Source organism: Spinacia oleracea, chromosome 5 (genome assembly GCF_020520425.1).
Source record: "Spinacia oleracea cultivar Varoflay chromosome 5, BTI_SOV_V1, whole genome shotgun sequence".
NCBI classification, from domain to species: Eukaryota; Viridiplantae; Streptophyta; class Magnoliopsida; order Caryophyllales; family Amaranthaceae; genus Spinacia; species Spinacia oleracea.
In genome coordinates this window covers 106227353-106252105 of record NC_079491.1, presented here as the reverse complement: position 1 = coordinate 106252105, position 24753 = coordinate 106227353, and the positions used below count along the sequence as shown (strand labels likewise).

The 24753-nt window shown below is 36.1% G+C and overlaps 1 protein-coding gene across 1 annotated transcript; it reads left to right on the top strand.

Moving 5' to 3' along the window:
- The first annotated feature begins 3914 nt into the window (after positions 1-3914).
- LOC110799993 (uncharacterized) lies at positions 3915-13613 on the top strand. The gene is made up of 7 exons (XM_056829084.1): positions 3915-4020; positions 8939-9022; positions 11075-11227; positions 11385-11543; positions 11675-11728; positions 11828-11965; positions 13120-13613. The coding sequence occupies exons 1-7, from the start codon at positions 3922-3924 to the stop codon at positions 13483-13485; spliced, it is 1053 nt and encodes a 350-aa protein (XP_056685062.1). The 5' UTR covers positions 3915-3921; the 3' UTR covers positions 13486-13613.
- Positions 13614-24753: the final 11140 nt, after the last annotated feature.

Genomic DNA, 24753 nt, shown 5'->3' with positions numbered 1-24753 from the left:
AACGGAAACATGGTACGTATCGGAAAATATTATTGGAAATGGAAATATTGCCGGAATCGGAAATATTGCCGGAAACGGAAATATTGTCCGAATCGGAAATATTATCGAAATCGGAAAATAAATTCCGGAAACGAAAATATTAAATATTTGTTCGAAACGAGAATTAATTCCGGAATCGGAAATATTAAATATTGTTCGTATCGGAAATGAATTCCGGAATCGAGAATTTAATCGGAAGCGCATCGTACGAATTAGCATCGGACGAGACTTGCTAGACGAAGCCCCAGCACGAAGCCAGGCCCGCGTCCAGCAAGCCAAGCACCAAGGCCACGCCAGGCCCAGCGCAAGGCCAGGCTCAGCAAGGCCAAGGCGCGCGCGCGGGCTGACGCTCGTGGGCTGCGAGCAGCGCCTGCTCGTGTGGGCCGCAAGGCCTGCGCGGGCTGTGCGGTACGCTCGTGGTCGTGCAACATTTGTGTTCGATACGAATCCTAAAGCTGATGGAATTCGTTCATTGATTAAATCCTAATCCTAATAAAGATAGAATTAGTTTAAAAGAGTTTTAATGAAATTCTAATTAAACTAATTAGTATCCTAATAGGATTATAATTCCTTTCCATAAAGTCTATAAATGGGTGCCTAAGGTCACATATTTAGATCGAGAATTGAAGTATTCAAAGGTAAGATTTTCAAGCAAAAATCAGCCACAAACACTTGCCCTATTAGCCGAAATTTATAGTACCTTAAGGGCGATTCTAGTTGGTCAATCTTAAGGCGGATCCGGACGTGCTGTGGACTATCTACGGAGGGACGACACTTGGAGTCCTAAAGACTTGTTCTTGTTCGGTTCCGGCGCAGCTAGGGAGGGCACGCTACAAAGTGTATGCATCTGAATTATGCTAAATGATTATGTGTAAATAATATGTTTCCTGGCTTTATGGTTTTTCCGCATGATTTATGTATATTCATATGTATCATAACCTAACAGATCAATCCATTAAACTTATTCAGATGATCTTGTAGTGTGCTTTCTTCCTCCATCTCGAGTGAATAAAGATCTTTTTTCAAGAACAACTTGTTGGCCAATGACTTAGATGCGTACATCTTAATCAATTTGTCCCACAACACTTTTGGATTATTATCCTCTAAGACGTTGTACTTGATCTCCGGTGCAAGAGCCAATCTGATCGTACTAGTAGATCGTAGTTGCATATCCTCCCACTTGTCCTTGTCCACCGAATCGGGTTTCTTATCCTCCAAAGTCTTGTGAAGACCTTGATGTATAAGAATATCCTTAATTGTACTTTGCCATAATGAGAAATTCGTCTTCCCATTAAAAAGTTATACCTTGTACTTGTTCCCGATATCATCTATGACTAAACCCAGCTCTGATACCAGTTTGTTATAACCAAACGCTTGCCACGAACGATTGGGAACGAACCCTGCAAATACAATATAGAATAAATAGCAAAAACAATAATAAAAGACACAAGTGTTTGTGAGGAAATTTAGATTTCCTCCCCTCAAATATTATCGTATTATTAAGTTCCTACAAAATAACACAATAACCCCTCAATTGATGATTCCTCTCACCAATGTATTTTCCCCTCCTCTTATTTTCTAGCTAGGCCTAAACTCCTTTTATAGGCTAAACTAGAAACCCACGTCTACTAGAATTATACTTGCTCCCCAAATCTAAATAATTCTAGAGATTGTTACATACCAAAATATACCTAGTTTCCTAATTACAATTCTAATTAAACTAGGAAACAAGATATTAAATCAAAGTTGTGTTTATTTCCTAACATTTATATTTGGTAAATAAGAGATAGAATATTTAACACTAGTCTTATATGCACGCGATGCGTGCGGGTATAATAAACAAAAAATTGTGTTATTATATATATCACCCCAAAATTTAGGCAATAAAAATTATTAATAAAGTTCGTCTTAATAAAAGTATGCATCACATAGATAAAATTTATGCTATTATATTGTTCACAGAGTTTATCGGATCCATTCCAATAGATATTCCATTCCAAAACAATATTAGAATCCATAGCAATATTTGCTACTGAAATTAATAATCCGTAGCAATCTTTTACTACGGCTCTTACCTAACAACTTTCTGAAGGTACTACACCCTGCACTACAATAATCTGCTACGAAATAATGTGTTTTCTTCTTGGTCAACATTCGTTTTTGAGCTAAAACTGAATAATTCAATGGCATAAACCCAATACCTATCACAAAAGTAGGAATATGTAAGAACAATGAAGTTAATACAACAATAGTAATTTTCAAGTTCAAAAAGCATCCTCTACCTACTAAATTCCCTACAATTTACAAAAAACCAACCTCCCCAAACATACATGAAACCTTGTTGTGCGCATTTAGGTACATTTCCATCCAAAAGACTTTTTCAAGACACCAAGGTACATTTCCAACCAAAAGTATATTCCAAGACATCAAGGTTATCAGTGTTCCGTAGTCATTTGTTGAGAAAGTAGCTGGAATTGTGCTCGGAGAAGTTTCACTTGGTTTACTGTCTCATCGAGATATTTTGTTCTTTTAGATTTACCGAACTAAGTTCGATGATACCATTGTCGTGCTCTGATTGAGCCCTTTTACCTCTTGTGCTTGCATCATGCTTCTCAACCTTTTGCCTCTTGTGCTTGCATCAGGCTTCTCAAAATATGACTTGGTAGCCAAGCCTAGGAGTGTGCACCGGTCCAAAATCGGTCCGGATCGGACCTGAACCGGAATCGTCCTGAACTGGAATCACCGAATTTCTTGGTCCGGTGTCCGGACCGGTATAATTCCGGTCCAGACCTGATTATTTCGGTCTATTCCGATTTTAGTCCGGTTGGACCAGATTTTTCGTTAAAAAAAAAATTAAAATTATTCCTCACAATTTGAAAATGAATGCAATAGAATTAATCTAAAACATGTATCATAAAAACTCACGAATTCAACAAATAAAAGAAAACCAATCTTCACAAAGTCGATCATTCACTTGTTAAAGTAACAAAATTCGAAATTAACAGGATATTAAACTAGGAAACAAGATATTAAATCAAAGTTGTGTTTATTTCCTAACATTTATATTTGGTAAATAAGAGATAGAATATTTAACATAATATATGAATGTTAAAGAATAAAAATATATTGGTAATTTAATCTTATTATATATTTGGAACCATAAGATCTTAATATTCTATTGTAGATTATATTTAAATATCATCTAAATATTCTATATTAGATTGCTAACTATATTTTAACGTATCTACTAATGTAAATATATTAACAATTTAATTTTTTTTAAAATTAATATATTTTTTACACAAGGACACTTGTCAGGTCCAGACTAAGCGCCTTGTGTTTTATTAGAGTATATATATAGATACATTTTGTTTGGTAATTTTAAATTCTGCACAAAAAAATATTTTTTGCGTTTAGAAGCTATTATATTTTGTGCATTTAGAAGCTTAGTATTTTTTAGAGTATATTTTTTATGATGGGGAGGAATAGTTATATATGGGTCACAATTATTTTTAAATCCTTAAATAAGTGAAAAGGAGGTGAACAAGACAAATCTTTAATAAATTAGTGTAACACAGTCAAACACGAAACTTGATTCCTGATTTTGTAAAAATATCATTTGATATCTTTCTATTGAAAAATAGTTATTGATGATTTGTTACTAAAATTAAGTTATTTCATAACAAAAATGTTACTACTTTTGATGATATATTTCCTTTTTTTTCTTGATGAGGATTTGGATAATTTAATTGTTTGTATTTTTTTGGGGGTTAAAATTGTAACTTTTCCTAATCTATCTCAAATTATCTGTCATGCCTATTTAAACCAAATCACAACCTCGGCAACAATATTACATCCTAACATTATAACTTTTTTTTAGCAATGTGTAACGTCATATTTGTTATTTTGATCTCAATTTTGCTGACTGGAGTCCATGGAAGAACAATTCCTGCTCACCAACAAATAGTTACAACTATTGAGGTAATGTTTTCCTAACCACTTATATTTATATTTAACTTTTGTTTTGATTGATTTGACGGAAAATATTTTTTGCGAATAAAATTTTTCTATTGAAAACGTTTTCCAAGGAAAAATATCATTCATGACTAATGGAATGTTTATGCTTTTGAGAAAGTTACTTTTCATCATTCAAAAATTATTTTCTGGCTCTTACGAAAAATAACGAAATTGATTGAAAAAGGAAACCTAATTTTGTAATTATACTTATCTAAATTTCACCTAATCCGATCCCTTACATTATGACTATATATATATATATATATATATATATATATATATATATATATATATATATATATATATATATATATATATATATATATATATATATATATATAATTGTGTAATGTAGAAAATTATTCGTATCATTATAGAAAAAGTAGACATAAAAATAACTGGGGGATGTATATTTTATTACGGAGTATATTTGTTTGATTATATTTTGTTTTAAAAAATTTATATTAAAATATAATTTATTTGTGACAATATAAAAATGTGGCATAATAAAATATTTGAAAGAAAAAGTAAATTATGTATTCTAATTAATAAGGAGTATATTTGACCGTGATTAAGTACTTGATTGTGATCGACTTTATTTTTTTACTTTCGACTTTGTCTATTGTGATCAAATATGATTGACTAACTATTTTTCTTTAATCCCTTTTTATTTTATTTTTCAATTAATGATTGGTAAGGAGTATTAAATTTAATTGACTATTAGACTTTCTTAATTGGTGATTTGCATTAAATAATCCGTTTTTAAATTAGTTAAATTCAATGCCATAAAACAATCAACGTATTTAATTAATTCAATTTGATATGAAGTTATGGAGGGTATCTATATAAATAGAGATACTAAAAGAGAGGAAATCAATGTGGTGATGACAAATGGCACTCATTGATTGGTCTCTCTTTTAGATATAAGAAATCAGAAAATAAAATACTTGATATTGTAAAATTATTTTGTTAACTTTCACCCAATAAAGTATTTGATTCTATTTTCTTAAAAAAAGATGTCATTTTATGCACGAGGAATATTTTACAAAATCTTTTCTATATTTTGGTAACAAATATAACAATATATGATTATATTTTTATTAAAAAAATTATTCCATCAAACGGAGTACATAGTAGGATATTTATAAAAAATAATTAGTGTAATCAATCAATTTGTATTTACATAATTAGAATACAAATAAATTAGAAAACCAACACCAAATATGAATAAGAGTATAAAAAAGGTACTATGGAGTATAATATTGTATAATATTTTAACAACTAAAATCCATAATTATAGCCGCCATTGATAGTAATATCTTATTACTTTTTCGAAAAAAGTATGTAACTTCCTTAAACATGAAAAAAACTTGTGTAACCTAATCTATCTAATACTCTACTACGTAACTCTTTTTATTTTTACACTAAGTATTATATTCACATGTTTCTGTACTTTTTATGTTTTTCGGTGACTATTAATACTTATGATGAACGTAGTCATGTACTCCGTATCATTTTGTTGGATTTTTCTAAATACTTACATAATACTACCATTTTTTCTAATAATTTTTACTATTTTATTATTTAAGATATAAATAGTTGAAATTACGACAACCGTTAAAATGAATTTGTTATATCCAAAAATAAATGGAAGAAGTACGAACAAGAAAATTGATGTGCAACTACCACGTGGTCCTCTCTACTTAAATAAGCTTCTCCAACTATTTAAGGGTAAACAATTGATTTATATTTTAGCCATTTTTTTACAAATATTTGTGTATAGAGTACTAAGTTAAAAAGGAGGCAAACCAATGTGGAGCTTCCAAATGCCGCTCCCTGATATGCAAATTTAATATCCGAATCCATATCATTTACTGCAAGTATAATCTCTTTAATAAACAATAAACTACTTCCAAACATTTAATATTACAATAATTGTGATATTAAATGTGATAATAAACGTCGTATATTTTTTACTTATACCTTCTAATTACTTATGGTAATAAATCAATTTACACTATAAAATACATATTTACTTATGGGGATAATTTGTTTAATAATTATTATTAATACTACTAAAATAACATGTTGAAATATGTTGTATATACATCAAGGTCATCAACTAAAAGTTATAAAAATAATGTACTTCAATATCACATTATTTACAATATTACAATAATCTGTTTAAAATAAAAATAAAAATATTAACAAAGTTGCCTAAAGATCCTTTTATTTAAAACATTTAACATCTCTTAGAACGTATTAAAATATTCAATTTAAATGTAGTAATGACTAATTGTATGTACTATCAATTTTTATTTAAAATATTTGTCTTATATTGAGTAAGGATATGTATAACGAACATTTACCTTTGCTTTACTATTCGAATTAGTATTTATCAAGTTTGGGTAAAAACATGCTTATTGAAAAAAGAAATCGTTTAATAACTTATTTTATTCTTCATCGAATTTATAATTTTTACTTATCCTTTTATTTAATAGTTCCTTAACTTTTAAACAAAAATAATTTTAAGACTTTTTAGTTTCATTTTATATTATTAGTTTTTTAAACTAAGAGAATATCTATAAGGTATATGTGTCCAAAATCTAGTGTAATTAGACAACCAAATTGGGAATAGAGTTTTAAAATCCAAAAGTCTCTTACCAGAAATTAATGTTGGGTCCAGCCGTTTAGGGCTACGTTTGACACAATGATGAGTGGGGATGATTTTTGTTTTTATTTTTGTGTATGTACCTTTATTTGTTTTCATTTTTTAATAAATAAGACACCGAATGGGGCAATAACAAATTTATCTATCAGTAGTTTTAATTAGGAGAATATCTATAAGCTATATGTGTCCAAATTAGTCCTCTAGGGCTAGGTTTGACACGTGTGATGAACAAGTAGGAAAATAAATTTGTCTATGTACCCTTATTTGTTTATTTTTTTTAATTAACAAGACACCGAATAGGGCAATAACAAATTATGCATCATTACTTTTAATTAGGAAAATATCTATAAGCTATATGTGTCCAAAGTATAATGTAACCAGACAACTAAATTGTCTAATACTTTTAGACTTTTAAAATTCAAAACTCTCTTATGAAAAAATAATATCGGATCCAGCCGTCTAAGGCTTGGTTTGAGGCGGATGTGAATACACGGACGGTTGATGAAGCGGGGTTAATTTTATTTTTCTCCCACGAGGAGGAGATAAGAACGGGGATGAGTATCGCACCTATCGTGGCGACGGACATGTGGATGAAAATTTTAGGCAGGTACATGTGTTGAGGGACTATCCCCACCCGTTTCAAAGTTATCTTTAGCTGAATAAAGTATATGTTAGGGTAGGTGTTAAATAATCGGTTAATGATGTAGATGATTTTAGGAGTTAAGTGAGTATTTTATTGAAGTAAAGAACTGATGAGAATAAATTTATGTTTGACATGTTATGAAAGGGGAAGAACGTAAATTTATTTATGTGCCATTATTTTTCTATTTTGAATTTGTTAAATAAATAAGAAATGGAATAGGGAAGTAACATATCTAGCAATCATTAGTTTTAATAAGAAAATTATCTATAAGCTCTATTTTGAGTATAATTATCTATAGTTATAGTTTAGATATGCAAATTTAATTTTCATATCATAAATTATGCAACGAATGGGGCGAGTTTGAATTATTGGATTTGAGAACACTCACCTCCTATGTATGTATTCACTTTTTAATATTTTCACCAATATTTTTGCTAAAACAATCAATTATACTTCGTAATAAACTTATGTCAATATATTTTAAATTTAGTTGAAAAGAAAAGTGGATTATTATCAAATATAGGTATGTCGGATTGTCAGTGGGGCGGTGTTTTGGTAGATCCCCCGTACATCTGTCCCAAGTGGACAGAGTTGAAGAAAGTTTGGTGGGTGATCGAGGGGTGTATATATATATATATATATATATATGTGTGTGTGTGTGTGTGTGTGTGTGTCTGTGTGTGTATATATATTACAATATTACAATATTACAACTTAAATATTACAATATTTTATTTATTTACTCAATTACTCTAATCAGACAAACTAATTATCAAAGACTCTAAAATAGAGTTTTTAAAATTCAAAACTCTTACAAAAAAAACAAGAGTTGAGCCTAAGGATGAATTTGAGGCGGGTTTGGATACACCGGTGGGGTGAAGATAGGGGATGAAATTTATTTTGTACCTCTCGAGACGGGGATTGGGAGTGGTGGGGGTCGTTCCTATCATGAATGGAGGAGATGGAGAAGAGAGTTGTAGGCTGATACAGGTCTGCCGAGCCAGCCTTGTCTTAAAGTCATTTCTAAATGAATAAAGTAAATGATGTACGTAGGTGATAAGTTATTGGGTAATGAGATTGATGGGGGTGATCGTGCGAGTATTAAGTAGGTATAACTAGCGAAATAAAGGGTGGATGAGATAACTTTATGATTGACACAATTAGTGGGAATAAAAATAATTTTTTTTCTATGTACCCTTATTCTTTTTTAATAAATAAGAAAGCGAATGAGCAATAACAAATTTATCCATCCTTAGTTTTAATTTGGAATATATCCATAAGTAAATTTATCTTTAGATGATTATATCGTGCATCGCACAGGTATTATACTAGTTTTAAACTATTTAATAGGGCATTAAAAGTGCATTTACAAAAATAACCTGAAGAGTTCCATTATATAATAGAAAAATGCATACTTTTTCTAAAATATGGTGTGAATGAATCACAAGGGCAATATAAATTACAAATGGAGGCGGGCCTCAGTCTTAACCACTAGGCCAAAACCTCATTGACAATGTTATGAATAATATGGTGGTGTTAATGTTTCATGCACGTGTTTTGTTGTACAGGATAAAAATGGACAAGTTTACGAATGTGTTGATTTTTACAAGCAACCAACATTTACTCATCCTTTATTCAAAAATATGAGTGAGGTAAGTTTCTAGTGATGCCTATATTTTCATCTTAAACAATAATTTTATTTTTTTTAACTGATTCAGGGGATACAACATTACCCCACATTCCCCAAAATCGGAAAAAGAAAATTGATTATGAAAATTATGTTATTAAAGTATAAAGTTACAGATTAGTTTCAAAAATAGATTGTAAATTGGTAACAAATGTTGCAAATTATAGTTGTTTTATAAGCTAAATCTTGAGAAGGTTGGTGTTCAATTAAATTAGGACTTTTTGGATAAAACCACTTTTTAAAGTTTAACTTTTTGAAATAACCACCTTATATGTTTTTTTTAAAAAAAAACCATCTTAAACTTCCAAAGTTTAAGAAATCACCACCTTCTGTTAACTTCCGTCAAATGTTCCGTCAAATGTTCCGTTAACTTCTCAATGTTTGGCCGTTGGATGTGGGCCCCACTGACGGAATATTTGACGGAAGTTAACAGAAGGTGGTGATTTCTTAAACTTTGGAAGTTTAAGGTGGTTTTTTTTTAAAAAAAACATATAAGGTGGTTAAAAGTTGAAATTTAAAAGGTGGTTTTATCCAAAAAATCCATTAAATTATCTAATTTCTCATAATAAATAAATATTTAAATTAATTAGAAGTAAATTAAGTTAAAACTTGCTAATAATTGACCGGGTCTTGGAGTTCGGTCTACTTATAAGTCCAAAGAAGCTCCACACCAAAACTATTGGCAATAGTGGGAGTAACTCGAGTAAGGCCACGTTCTTTTGGAATTGAAATTTGCTGAACATAATAGTACTAAACTATAATAAATAATAAATAATGTGAGATGAGTAATGCATAAGGAACCACGAGTAATAAATAATAAACAACAAACAATAAAAAAAATAAAAAAATAGATAATTAATAGTAGAAAATTCATGATATGAAGTAGGTAATAAAAAATAAATAAATGAGTAAAATGAAATATAAAAATGAATAAATTAAAACTAAAAATTAAAAATTAAAAAATTAAAAAAAATTGATAAATCATAAACTAAAAATTATAAAATTATAAACAAATAAAAATATAAAATTAAAATAAATACTCCGTAATAAATAAAACTAATACAATATAAATAATGAATAATAAATAATAAATAACAAATAATAACTAGTAACTAGTACGTACTACCTCTGTTCCTAAATGATCTTTACGGTTACTATTTGCACGGTAATTAAGGAATTATGGTGAACATGTGATGGTGGGGTAACAAATGGAAAATGAGTGGCTATAAATTGTCCAACAATGTGAGTGGGTGGAAACTAATATTAAAGTATTGTGAGTGGGTAAGTTATGGTGGGCCAAATAAGAGTAAAAATGGAATAAAGTAGGATTGTAAAGAACTTTCAGGAACGGACTAAAACGGAAAGCGTAAAGAACTTTTAGGAACGGAGGTAGTAGTAACTAGTAAATAATAAACAATAAATAATAATTTTTTCCTAGAACTAATAAATAATTATTTTATTCTTAAAAGTTATTTACACTTTTCGTTTTAGTTCATGCTTGAGAGTTCTTTACACTCCCCCTTTTGTCATTTCTGGCTTGCATATTTTTCGTTAATACTCTCATTTGACCCACCATAACAAACAACATGGAATATTTTATCTTGGGAGTACACAACTTATGCACTCACAATAATTTAATATACATTTTCACTGACTTACATTGTTGGACAATTTATAGTTACTTATTTCCTCCCTTATTGTCCCGCCATCACATGTTCATCAAAATTCATTAACTATTATGCAAATAGTAAGTGTAGTGAAAATTAGGGAACGGGGGTAGTATGACACACATTGATTATTATTCATATGTAAGTTTATAGACGCTTGTGACACATCACCCATAAAATCTTATAGATCTGAGAGTAAGGGATAGCTCAGTTGGTTAGAGCTTTCATCCCGATTTCAGGTGATCCTGAGATCGATTCTCATTTCCCAATTTATATTTCTTTCGCACCAAAAAAATAAAAAAAAATCTTAGAGCTGTCACTACGTATATCATGCGTTTGTCTTTGTGCAGGTAAAACGACCAAGTGAATATGCTGTCCAAGGAGGAAAATATAGGGACATTGCCTTCAACGGTAACGGTTGTCCATCTGGAACAATACCCCTTCTAAGGGTTAATAAAAACTACTCCTCAGAAGAGTTAAAATCAAATGGCCCAAACATTTGTGTAAGATTTACGTACAAATTTACTTCTTATCCATTGCTTCTTCAGATATTTATAGTCACTCTGTTTCAAAATTTTACTATCGGCTATTGAATTTTTAATTGATTTCACATTCTAATTCCAGAATTATATTGGTAATACTATTCTATAACAATTGTAGACTGCGGTGGTTCGAACTAGAACTGATCCAAACATAAAGTTTTTTGGAGGAGAAGGTTCACCAAGTACTTACAAACCAGTCGCGGATGGTCCTGGTCAATGGTCAAGTGCTCGGATAAAACTTCAAAATGGACCTGATAGCATTGAAGTTGGATGGATGGTAAGACTCTGCTTTGTTTATCCTTGATCTTGTTAAATTTTTCTCAATTTATATTTTCATAATATCAATGAAGTAGTATTGCTATTGTTTATGCCCATACAAGGCACCGATTCATGTGATTAATTTCTCAGGTAAATCCCACATTATTTAACGACAAAGAAGCTCACCTCTATGTACGATTCACAGTAAGTATTCATCTAAACTTATAATTCTTCTTTAATCCTTTAAATTGAATGGGTTAATTCTTCAAAACAACTTTAATTGGCCATTTGTTGTAATCGCAGGCTGGACAAAATGGTTGCATAAACACACAATGCCCTGGTTTTGTTCATGTAGGTAGTGAGGTACCTTTAGGCCTTATTCCCGATCATTATTCTCAACGTGGGGGCCAATCCTACGCTTGGAAGTTTTTTATCGATCAGGTATAAATATATCAATATGTTTAATCCAAAAGTTTGACTACTTTCTCTATCCCTTAATACTCGATCTGTTTTGACTTTTTGCATTATTATCATAATTCTCTTTGACCCTATTTTATTTTTAGTATATGAAAACAAATGTTAGTATATAATATTTTGTTGGCTTCATCTTAATATATATTTTCAAGATATTAATATTTTTATAAGTTTTTTTAATATGTAGTTAAAGAAATTGGTGGTCAAAGTTGTGCATTTACAAACGTATCCGGTCAAAACAGGTCGAGTATTAAGGGAGGGAGTACTTATATACGAAGTACTTTACTAAGTTTTCGTTTTACACTGTTTAGTGTAATACGTAATAAGTTTGACTACAAATTATTACTCCCTCCGTCCCGGAATACTCGACCCGGTTTGACCGGCACAGAGTTTAAGGGACCTGAATTGACTTATTTAATTTAATAGGTAGTAGTTGATATTGGGGTATTATTTTAATGTAGTTAGTGGGAGATGGGTTAAGAGGTGGGGTTGAGGGAGAGTAGGGGTTGAATTTTTAATTATTTTTTGTATGGAGTAGGGGGTAGGTGGGTTAATAGTGGTGGAGTGAGAAATAATATAATATTGTTAGAATATTTCCATTTTTAGAAACAGGTCAAGTATTAAGGGACGGCCCGATAAGGAAAACAGGTCAAGTATTCCGGGACGGAGGGAGTAGTTTATTACTAGTACTCCCTCTGTCCCGGGAATACTTGACCTGTTTTCCTTATCGGACCGTCCCTTAATACTTGACTTGTTTCTAAAAATGGAAATATTCCAACAATATTATATTATTTCTCACTCCACCCCTATTAACCCACCTACCCCCTACTCCATACAAAAAATAATTAAAAATTAAACCCCTACTCTCCCCCAACCCCACCTCTTAACCCACCTCCCACTAACTACATTAAAATAATATCCCACTATCAACTACTACCTATTAAATTAAATAAGTCAATTCAAGTCCCTTAAACTCTGTGCCGGTCAAACCGGGTCGAGTATTCCGGGACGGAGGGAGTATATCAAAAAGAATTTTATTACAATACGTATGTTTTCGTATCTTTGATATCAACTTCGAGCTTTGTTTCTAAAATACTATCTATGATTATTCAAATCAACAGCAAGATGACGGAAATTGGTGGGTATCAATGGACGATGACAAGTATGCAATCGGATATTGGCCGAAAACCTTGTTCACCGGACTAGCCAACGCCGCGACTGAAGTTGAATGGGGAGGGGAAGTAAGCTTCGCTCTTGAAGAGAAAGTCCTTCCTGAGATGGGTAATGGAAGATTCCCATTGTATGACACTAAAAGTTCAGCATTCATGCAACATGTGACTGTTGTTGATGAAACCCTTCATAATGTCAATCCAACAAATACCGAGAAGTTTAAAAGTTGTCAAGCACTATACGGTGTTATAGATGCTGGATACCAGGGTGACTATTTTGGGCACTTAATTCTTTTCGGTGGCCCATTATTGCCCTGAAAATTAAGTAAGCTTAAGATAAATGGGAGGAAAACAACTACCATAGAATTGTAAACATTTAAAAAATATTCCCTTGTAATAATGATAATACTGACTCGTGATTGAGCATTTTGAGGAACTTCTTTTTTGTCCACTCTTTATTTATATTTTATATTAACACTAATATAAACCTGGTCCATGCTAACTTAGCGTGGACTAGGGCAGAGGAGTAATAACCCATGGTGGGAGTGTCACGTGCCTTTATTCAAATATAAAAATCATTTAAATTTTTTTTCTTCAGTTTATGTGATTTCATTTTCTACAATTTCTCTTTCCTCTCTCAACTGCTCTCTCAACTTCTCTCTGCTCTCTCAACTTCTCTCTCCTCTGCTCTCTTAATTTCACTATTTGTTTAAGTTTTAACAATAACTTTTAGGTTTTGCGTCGAAATTAAGTCAATAAATTGCTCGAAGTTATGTTACAACGGTGAAAAAATGGTAATTACGGATCCTAAAAACGACGATGATGCCGGTGCGATGATAGATCCGGCGACTGAAGATGTGCAAATTCAAAATTCACGGCGTAACTAATAGGTTGGTTTTGGTTGGACTTATATGAATACTTATCTTCTCTTTCGTGATCTTACCTCTACACCGCATCAATTTAACAAAGATCATGCTTAATTATATGATATGGTCTGGACTCAGGATACAACATTTGGTGTTAATTTGAGAAGAGATTTAATAACTTTGTAGTGCATTCTTCAGTTCATGTAATAAAAAGAAAGTACTATGGTGAAATGCATGTAAGATGCATCAGATCATACATTGTCGATCTGATCTATTATTTTACAACATTTTAGTTGTTGTGCCTGCTTCTGGTATGTTTTAGAACTTATTTTATTGTTTATTTGTTGAGTGATTTGAAATGTTTGTTGTTTTGTTAAAATTAGGGTTAGTGTTTTACATAGTTAGTATACAAATGATATAGTTACTTTTAATTTATGTTGCGAAATAGTGTTTTTAATAGTCACTTGAATATTCGTTGTATTTATATTAGTAGTAGTTTTTAGAGTAACTATATCTTTTAAAAAGTTACTATTATTTTAAAACAGTAAATATGTGTTTAAAATAGTTACTATATTTTTTAGAAAATTATTATAAGTTTAAACAGTAACTATGTGTTTAAGATAGTTATTATGTTGTAGGGTTTTTTTTTTATCTTCCCCGTTTCCTACAATGGGGGGTTGGCACGCGGTGGTTCGTTTAGAGAACCGTTGAATTGTTTTTGCACATCGAAGGAGTCGCCACCAAACTTATTTTAGGTCCCGTTTGGGAAGACCGCAAAATGACTCTATTTTTGGATAAGGCCTTGAATCCTTGAAACGGATGGGTGAGATCCGGGCTCGGGAACGAAAATGCTTATTCGGCGAGCTTTAGAAATATTCAAGTACGTTGGCACAACATTGTTTCGAAAATAAACCCTAAGATTAGGCTATGTGGGTTTGAAATTTAGAGCAAAATAGAATTTCTAATTGTACGGTGGTCACTTTGCTTTAAAAATTGATTTAAGGAACCTAAGGCCGGTTTGTCCAAAAATATCTTCGTTAAGCGTGATGTAACCTTTGTATTTTGTTGTATTTAGCATGTTGGTGATGAAAGCGATAAAGCACATAAAGCAACATCACAATACTAAATAAAGTGCGGAATTAGTAAATACAAGACCCCCTAGAAAAGGACTAGGGAGTAGGTCCACATTGCCTAGAAATGGACTAGGCAAGTAAAGATGCGGAATTGAAAGTGCGAAATTGAAATTGCGGTATTGAAAGTGCGATATTGAAAGTGCGATATTGAAAGTGCGATATTGAAAGTGCGATATTGAAAGGTGCGATATTGAAATTGCGATATTGAAAGGTGCATAATAGAAATTTGTACTTGGGCACATGAGATTCGAACGCCAAGCGGCTCCTTAAAAATAAGTGCCCCCGACACGAATTCAAAGCCAAAAATCTCAACTTGGGAGAGGTTTCTCAACCCAAATGTCCTAGATTTTGCATATTGAACTTGAAATTGAAAACTTGAATATTGAAAGGTTTGAACTTGAAAAGATTGAAACTTGAACTTGAAATGATTGAAATTTGAACTTGAAATGATTGAAATTTGAACTTGAAATGATCCTAGTTTAGAGAGGTAGTTATGAGCAACCCTAAACATGGTGGGATCTTTGAAATTTGAAATTTGAAAACTTGAACTTGTATATTGAAAAATGGAGTCTTGAATCTCAAAAGACTAAACCTTTAAATGATAAAAGGTGTCATCTTTGATTACTCCACATTTGAAGGTGATTCTAGTTCAAAGAGATGAATGTAAACAACTTTAAACATCCTTGAATCTTGAAAGTTTGTATTTTGTATTTGAAAAAGTTTGTATTTTTGAAAAAGCATGTATGATTGTTGCAAGTGGTGTTTTTTATGGCAAAAAAACACCAACTTGCTAATCATTTGAAATCAAAATAGCATAATTGATTGAAATGGGATTCGGATTTACCTAGTTAGGCTTAGGCACGAGCTCCCAATTGCTCTTGAATTTTGGAATTTTTGTATGTGTATTTGAAGAGTTTTGAGGTTTGTATTGTGAGGAGTAATGTCAAAATTACGACGTTGTATGTGTTGTGCCCTCCTTTTTTGATGGAAATGAGGGGTATTTATAAGAGGAAAATGGTGCAAAACGCCAGCACACGCCAGCGCCTGGCGCCAGGCCAGCGCTGGGCGCTGCTGACGTGGGCTGAATGCCGCCAAAAAGGACGGAAAGATGCCGTCCTTGATTTGTCTTGTATGGGTGTACCTTCGTACGAACAGTACGATGTTTGGCGTGTAGTGTTTGCTTGGAGGTTAAGACTTGAATTTGCGTCTAAAAACAAGCCTTTCTCGGGTTTTTGAATTCCGGTTTTACGGGGCGGGGCCCGGCATGCTCGGTTTTGTGGATCGGCGCCCGAATTTGACTTGCCTTATATGATTTTGAGTGGAAAAGGCCTAGTAAGACCAATGGGATAGTCCACTAGTTGAGATTGAACTTGGATTTTGAAATTGGATTTTGGAAGTTGTATTTTGTACCGAGTTCCGGGAGGGGAACGGTCTCGGGGAATGAATTTTGGACCTTGGATCTTGGAGGTGTTCTTAGCAATTGGGATTTCCGCCTGGAGTTACTCCAATCGCCTAACAAGGATAATGGTATCGTCATCATCCCAAAGAGGAGACACAAATTAGGTGTCTACAGAAGAGCCCACTTTGACTGAGCGTTCGGTTAGGAAAGCACAAGTCAAAGTATTTCGAAAGGGTCGGAGAATGGTCAAGATGTTCTGCAATCGAGACCACTCTTTGTACGCCGGTACCTGCACAAAACAGGCGTTAGAAAAAGGATAGAGTCTACCTCGGTGCGGTTGGTGATGACTCCGATTTGTACTTGTATTTTTCCGCCTTCAGTTCAGGACGGAGCTTGGCATCGAAAATTTGAATTTTTGAATCTTGAATTTTGAACTTTGACACCCGGAGTTAATCCGTTGGGATGTGCTTTGCTGGGGATAAGAGCTTTTTACTGGCCCTTAAAATTTTGAACTTCGACTGACTTTCCCGGAGCTTGGGTCCGTTGGGAGTTGGGCGCCTGAGTCGTTGTACTCTTGAAATATTCATCTGTTTGTACTTGGATGATTCGATGCGACGTTTGATGCTTGGTGCGGAAGACCGTAGCAGCAAAGGACGTGCAATCAGCACGGGAGACCGCGTGCGCTGCAGACATGCGCATGTAGCAGGTCAGCGCACGACGCTGGGGCGGTGCCTGGCGCTGGGCTGCACTATATAAGTGCCCCTTGCCGTGCCATTTTGAGGCACATTCACTTGAAATTCTTGCTTCTTTTCTCTCAAAGGTCGATTAGCTTCTCCCCTTGGTCTTGTTCTTGCCTTGTCCATGTATGTTTTTCATGTTTTTGCTTATGAAATAAATCTAGGATTACATGTAGTTTTGATTTTCTCGTACTTTGAAATGATGCTTGTATGCCTTAGCTTCTTGAATCTTGTAGAAAACTGTTTGATAGCCACTTGAACTTGAACTGTTGGAACTTGTACTTTTGAAAAAAAAATTGAACTCGTATCTGCTTCGGCATGGATAGCCTGGGCGTTGATGTAGAACTTGAATACCTGCTTCGGCATGGATAGCCTAGGCGTTGGTGTAGGAATTTGAATACCTGCTTCGGCGTGGATAGCCTAGGCGTTGGTGTAGAACTTGTGCCTTGAATTAGAGGTCCAGTGGGGATTTTGTTCTGAATCGTTTGACCTTGTTTAGGCTAGTATAGGATTGCCCCCAGTTTAGAATTTGGACTCTTTGTATGCTACTTGATTTAGTATGCCTCGTCACACTCGGAGAAAGCTCGCTGAGTCGTCTGTGGTTCAAGCTGCTGAGGAAGACGCTTCGGATGATGAAGCGGCTTCAATAAATGTGCCAGGTGGGGGTATGGTCCCCCGAGATACGCGTGCTTTCCCTGGTGCTGGTTGGACCCCTTCCGACCTGGTGTTTCGGCCGGATTGACACTTGTCTCAGCGGCCTCGCGCTGGCATGGTGAGTCTTGTACTGTGTTTCGAATTTGTACTTTGTACTTGTATAGGTCTTGAGCTAACTCGTTCACCTGTAGGCCGACGGAAAGCCATTCCGTACTTACTGGTCCTTGGTGGAGGTTTAGAGGGCCTTTAAGGCTCTCCGTGCTGATGAGGAGGCTATGGTGATTTGGTCGCAGATGGGCCTGGCCGATTTCTGGCGCACCATGGGAGGTTCCCCGAGGAGAACGGGGATTAAGAACCGTTTGTGGGCTTTGTTAGAGCTGTGGTGGGATACCACCAACACTTTCCACATGGCATGGGGAGAGAACACTGTTACCCCTCTTGAGTTTGCTATGATTACAAGTCTTCTTTTTTCTGAGAGGAATGTGACCTTTGATTCTAAGCTGACGTGGCGCTCGGCCGCTGCTAGGGACTTGCTCGGCCCTGTCGTTGATTTGTCAGAGGACGACTCTCACGCTTCTGTGACGGTGCTGGTGGATGCTATCTGTGGTGAGGGTGTGTCCGCGGAGCAGAGGGTTAGGCTCTTCCTCCTTGTCTTGGTTAGCAGAGTGATTGCCCCGAGTAGGAGCAGTCGGGTGCATATTAGCTTCTTGTCCGCTCTAAGGGGCTTGAGAGCTGTCCCGAGTTACAACTGGGGTGGTTTGGCCTATAGCCACCTCTTGTATGAAATGGGGCGGGCCTCCCGGACTGCACTGGGGAGTGACCCGAGCATGGCTGCTCTGTGGAGCGTGCTGGAGGTATTCGAGACTCCTTGTACTTTGTACTTTGTATTTGTATGCTTGTATCTTGAACTTGACTGATGTTTTGTCTGTTCCTTGAAAGATTTGGATCTATGAGCACTTTCCGACTTTGGCGCTGGAGCGTACTAGAGATGCGGCTTCCCCGTATGCTGCCTCTTGGATAGGAGCGGTTTTGCAGAGCTTGGAGAGTTTTGCCTGCTGATAGGGTAATATTCTTGTACTGTTTTTCTCTCTTCTATTTGTATTTGTACTGTTGCCTGAGTTGTCTGCTTTGTAGGTGGTATGGCGTCCTTTTGCCAACGCAGTTGTACCTGTCTCGGCTGCTCGTGCCCATTTCCTGTCTGGGCGGCGGGTTTTGCTTCCAGGGCTGTACCGCCATATGTGGTATCTGGGAGAGCGAGTGTCCCTTCAACACCATTCAGGGGATAGGCTTGTCCCCAAGGATCCGCCGGAGTCCATGCTGGCGTCGGATGAAGAGTTGTCCCGACTCTATGCGGAGGCTAGGGGCGAGGCTATTTGCCGCTCTTGGAGGGAGTTTGTACACAGGAAGGGTAGCTACGACGACTTCCTGAGGAGGCTGGCTCCACCAGTACGCTTTGTACTGCCGGTGAGTTTTGAACCTTGTATTCTTGTATTCTTCTATTGATTGTATCATTGTATGATTGCATGATTGTATGTAGGAGGAGGAGGTTGATCCTGAGGACATTCCTCATGCTGATAGGATCCTCCGCTATGAGAACTCGGACGGGGAAGAGGTGGTGGAGACCATTCCTTAGGCTTCTCCTCCGCACCGGAAATCATATGATGTTGTACCTGAGCATTACGCCCCTGTAAGTACTGTTGCATTTTTGAAACTGTTTGTAACTTGTATTTGGAAATTGATCTTGAATTTTGTATGCAGGCGCCTCGGGCGAGAGTGCGTCGCTGGATGCTCTTGCTTGATTCTTGGAAAAGGCAGTGCGCCAAGCTGACCCGGAAGCTTTCTGGCCGGAACAGAGAGGTACCTCACTTGATTTTGAAACTTGTATACTGGAAATTCCAACTTGGGAAATTGATTCTTGAAATTGTTTCTTGTAAAGGAGTGCCGTCGAGACCATAGGGACTCTGTTGACAGGGAGCCTCAGGCGGATACGTCCTTGGGACAGGAGGGACCAAGCTTGGAGTTGGGACAGGGGTCCGGTGCTGGGTCTCATTAGAGGCATTCTGATGCTGAGTGGGGAGCTTCCCCTTTTGTACATGTTGATTCCCCCAGGCATTCGCTTGGAGGTGTTAGCGGTTCACGGCCCTTTGTTCCTCCTTCCGGCTACTACTTCGGAGGAAGTGGTCCTCAGCCTTGGGGTACGGGTTCATGGGTTTGCTATGCGGAGATGGATAGGATGCGCTAGGCTCAGATGTTTGGGTCGTACCTGATAGGTTATGATACATATGACAAAACATAAATCATGCGGAAAAACCTTAATGCCAGGAAACATATTATTTACACATAATCATTTAGCATAATTTAGGAGCATACACTTTGTAGCGTGCCCTCCCTAGCTGCGCCCGAACCGAACAAGAACAAGTCTTTAGGACTCCAAATGTCGTCCCTCCGTAGATAGTCCACAGTACGTCCGGATCCGCCTCTAGTTAGACCAACTAGAATCGCCCTTAAGGTTACTAGGAATTTCGGCTATTGTGTTTGCAAGTGTATGGCTGATTTTTCTTTCAAAAACTTACCCTTTGAATACTTCAATTGTATCTATAAATTATGACCCTAGGCACTTATTTTTAGAGGTATGGAAAACGAATTATAATCCTATTAGGATATTAATTAGTTTAATTAGAATCCTGCTAGGACTCTTTTAAATAATCATTATCTAATAGTTTTAGGATTTAATCATATTTCGAATCCCGATTGCTTTAGGATTCCCGCACGAGCATTGCACGAGCACCGTACACCCGCGCAAGCCTTGCGGCCCACGCTAGGCACACAGCGCTCGGCCCATTGCTGTTGTGTTCTCGCGCGCGCGACCCAGGCCTTGGGTGGGCCTGGCCTTGCGCTGGGCCTGGTCGAGGCTTGGCGTGCGATGGTGCGTGTGGCTCGATGGGCGATGGCCTGACTTCGTGCTGGGCCTTCGTCTAGCGGGCCTCGTTCGATGCTAATTCGTACGATACGCTTCCGATTAAATTACCGATTCCGGAATTCATTTTCGATACGAACAATATTTAATATTTCCGATTCCGGAATTAATTTCCGTTTCGAACAAATATTTAATATTTCCGTTTCCGGAATTATTTTCCGATTCCGATAATACTTCCGATTCTGACAATATTTCCGTTTCTGGCAATATTTCCAATTCCGGCAATATTTCCATTTCCGATAATATTTCCCGATACGTACCATGTTTCCGTTTCCGGCAACATCTACGATTTGGATAATATTTATATTTCCGATGCGATCCATATTTCCGTTTCCGGCAATATCATCGTTTCGGGAGTATTCATTTCTTGCGTTGTGACGATCTCAGCTCCCACTGAAACCAAGATCCGTCGATTCCGAATATCCATAGATGGAGTATTTAATGCCATTAAATACTTGATCCGTTTACGTACTATTTGTGTGACCCTACGGGTTCAGTCAAGAGTAAGCTGTGGATTAATATTATTAATTCCACTTGAACTGAAGCGGCCTCTAGCTAGGCATTCAGCTCACTTGATCTCACTGAATTATTAACTTGTTAATGAATACTGAACCGCATTTATTAGACTTAACATTGAATGCATACTTGGACCAAGGGCATTATTTCCTACAGTCTCCCACTTGTCCTTAGGGACAAGTGTGCATTTCCTAATTCCTTTGTCGCTCGATGCTTGCTCTTGAACATAAGGTAAGAGTTGTCATCCTTATTATGTCCAGAGGTGTTTCTCGGTTTCAGAGTTCAACTGATCAAATAAACAGATAATCATAGCCTATGATTCATCTGAGCACGGCCATGCATTTCACAGTTTCTAGCTCTCCGAGTGGCCTTTGTACAACTTTTAAGCATCTCATCCCGATTTATGGGAGGACAATCCCAATCTTGCGATCTTGAGATTAGACTTCGTTTGATAGGTGATTACCTGAGCGTTGCCTTTATAGCCTCCTTTTACGGTGCGACGGTTGGTCAACGTCAAAGCAACCAGTTCTCAAACAAGTATTCTCAAATCACTCACGTATTGAGGATTTAGTGTCTAATAATTTTAACGAAATTTACTTATGACAGATTTTCATCTCTTACAGTAAAGTTTCATAGGTCTCTCCGATACTAGTCTTCCCAAAGTAAGTATCTATGCAAATGATTATGACATTGCCATGTCCACATAGTTCAAGAAACAGAACTACTAGTCATCTTGCATTCTAGTCGTCTAACGTTTTTCTATTCGTCCAATTTTATAGAATACTCCGACCAGGGACCATTTTCAACCTTTGACATTCAAGTTCACTTGATAGACATTTCTTAGTCACAGGACTGGTCCTGACAGTCTATCTTGAATATATCGTCAAATTGAAGGGACTCATCATTTAATAAACCACAAATTAAATGGAAAAATGAATTCTATTCATTTATTGTGAATGATTAACCAATAATGTTTTACAAAGATTTAAACTCTAAAACTTTAAAACATTAAATAAGGACATCAAAGCCATTCTCCAATATGCTTGATTCCCATAGCTGCAGTGTGCGAGTTGTGCTTCGCCTGCGGCAGAGGTTTAGTCAATGGATCTGATATGTTGTCATCAGTTCCAATCTTGCTTATCTCGACTTCTTTTCTTTCAACGAACTCTCGTAGAAGGTAAAATCTATAAGGTACATGCTTGACTCTTTGATGGTGTCTAGGCTCCTTTGCATGTACAATAGCTCCGTTATTATCACAATACAGGGCTATTGGTCCTTTAATGGAGGGGACTACACCAAGTTCACCTATGAACTTCCTTAGCCATATAGCTTCCTTTGCTGCTTCATGTGCAGCAATGTACTCCGCTTCAGTTGTAGAATCCGCAATGGTGCTTTGCTTAGCACTTTTCCAGCTTACTGCACCTCCCTTGAGGCAGAAGACAAACCCAGACTGTGATCTGAAATCATCTTTGTCGGTTTGGAAACTTGCGTCCGTATAGCCTTTAACAATTAATTCATCATCTCCACCATAGACCAGGAAGTCATCTTTGTGCCTTTTCAGGTACTTCAGAATGTTCTTGGCAGCAGTCAAATGTGCCTCTCCTGGGTCTGACTGGTATCTGCTCGTAGCACTGAGTGCGTACGCAACATCCGGGCGTGTACATATCATAGCATACATAATTGAACCAATCAATGATGCATACGGAATCCCATTCATTCGTCTACGCTCATCAAGTGTTTTTGGGCACTGAGTCTTGCTTAGAGTTATTCCATGAGACATGGGTAGGTAGCCTCGCTTGGAGTCTGCCATCTTGAACCTATCAAGCACCTTATTGATATAAGTGCTTTGACTAAGTCCAATCATCCTATTAGATCTATCTCTGTAAATCTTGATGCCCAATATGTACTGTGCTTCTCCTAGATCCTTCATCGAAAAACATTTCCCAAGCCAAATCTTGACAGAGTTCAACATAGGAATGTCATTTCCGATAAGTAATATGTCGTCGACATATAATACTAGGAAAGAAATTTTGCTCCCACTGACCTTCTTGTATACACAAGATTCGTCTGCGTTCTTGATGAAACCAAAGTCACTGACTGCTTCATCAAAACGTATATTCCAGCTCCTGGATTCCTGCTTCAATCCGTAGATTGATTTCTTTAGCTTGCATACGTTTTTAGCATTATTTGGATCCTCAAAACCTTCAGGCTGTGTCATAAACACAGTTTATGTTAAAACGCCGTTTAAGAAAGCGTTTTTGACATCCATCTGCCATATTTCGTAATCGTAATATGCAGCGATTGCTAACATTATCCGAATAGACTTTAGCATTGCAACTGGTGAAAAGGTTTCATCGTAATCCACACCGTGGACTTGCCTGCAACCTTTTGCAACCAAGCTAGCTTTGAAAACTTCAAGTTTCCCATCCTTGTCCTTTTTCAGTTTGAAAACCCATTTGCTTCCAATGGCTTGGTAGCCATCTGGCAAATCGACCAAATCCCATACTTGGTTTTCTGACATGGAGTCTAATTCAGATTGCATGGCTTCTTGCCATTGCCTGGAGCTAGGGCTCGTCATAGCTTGTTTGTAAGTCGCAGGTTCATCATTTCAAGTAATAGAACGTCATCGCTCTCGTTCGTCAAAATACCTAAGTACCTTTCCGGTTGAGATCTATATCTCTGCGATCTACGCGGGGTTACATCTCTAGGTTGACCATGATTCTCACCAGATACTTCTAAAGATCTCTGAGTTTCATCCTGAATGTCATCTTGAGCATTCTCTAGAGTTTGTTGTTCGACTCGAATTTCTTCGAGGTCTACTTTTCTCCCACTTGTCATTTTGGAAATGTGATCTTTCTCCAAAAAGACACCATCTCGAGCAACAAACACCTTGTTCTCAGATGTATTGTAGAAGTAATACCCCTTTGTTTCCTTTGGTTAGCCCACAAGGATACATTTGTCAGATTTTGGATGAAGTTTGTCTGAAATTAATCGTTTGACGTATACTTCACATCTCCAAATCTTAAGAAAAGACACTTTTGGAGGCTTTCCAAACCATAACTCTTATGTAGCCTTTTCGACAGCTTTAGACAGAGCTCTATTTATAGTGAGTGAAGCTGTATTTAGTGCATGTCCCCAAAATTCTAATGGAAGTTCGGCCTGACCCATCATTGACCTGACCATGTCTAGCAAGGTTCTGTTTCTCCGTTCCGACACACCGTTCCATTGTGGTGTTCCAGGAGGAGTCAATTCTGATAGAATTCCACATTCTTTCAGATGGTCATCAAATTCATAGCTCAGATAT

Coding starts and splice junctions, on each gene's coding strand:
- LOC110799993 (XM_056829084.1), top strand. CDS start 3,922: ATGTGTAACGTCATATTTGTTATTTTGATCTCAATTTTGCTGACTGGA. Junction 11,729..11,827: donor ACCTCTATGTACGATTCACA/GTAAGTATTCAT, acceptor TTGTAATCGCAG/GCTGGACAAAATGGTTGCAT. Junction 11,966..13,119: donor GGAAGTTTTTTATCGATCAG/GTATAAATATAT, acceptor TCAAATCAACAG/CAAGATGACGGAAATTGGTG.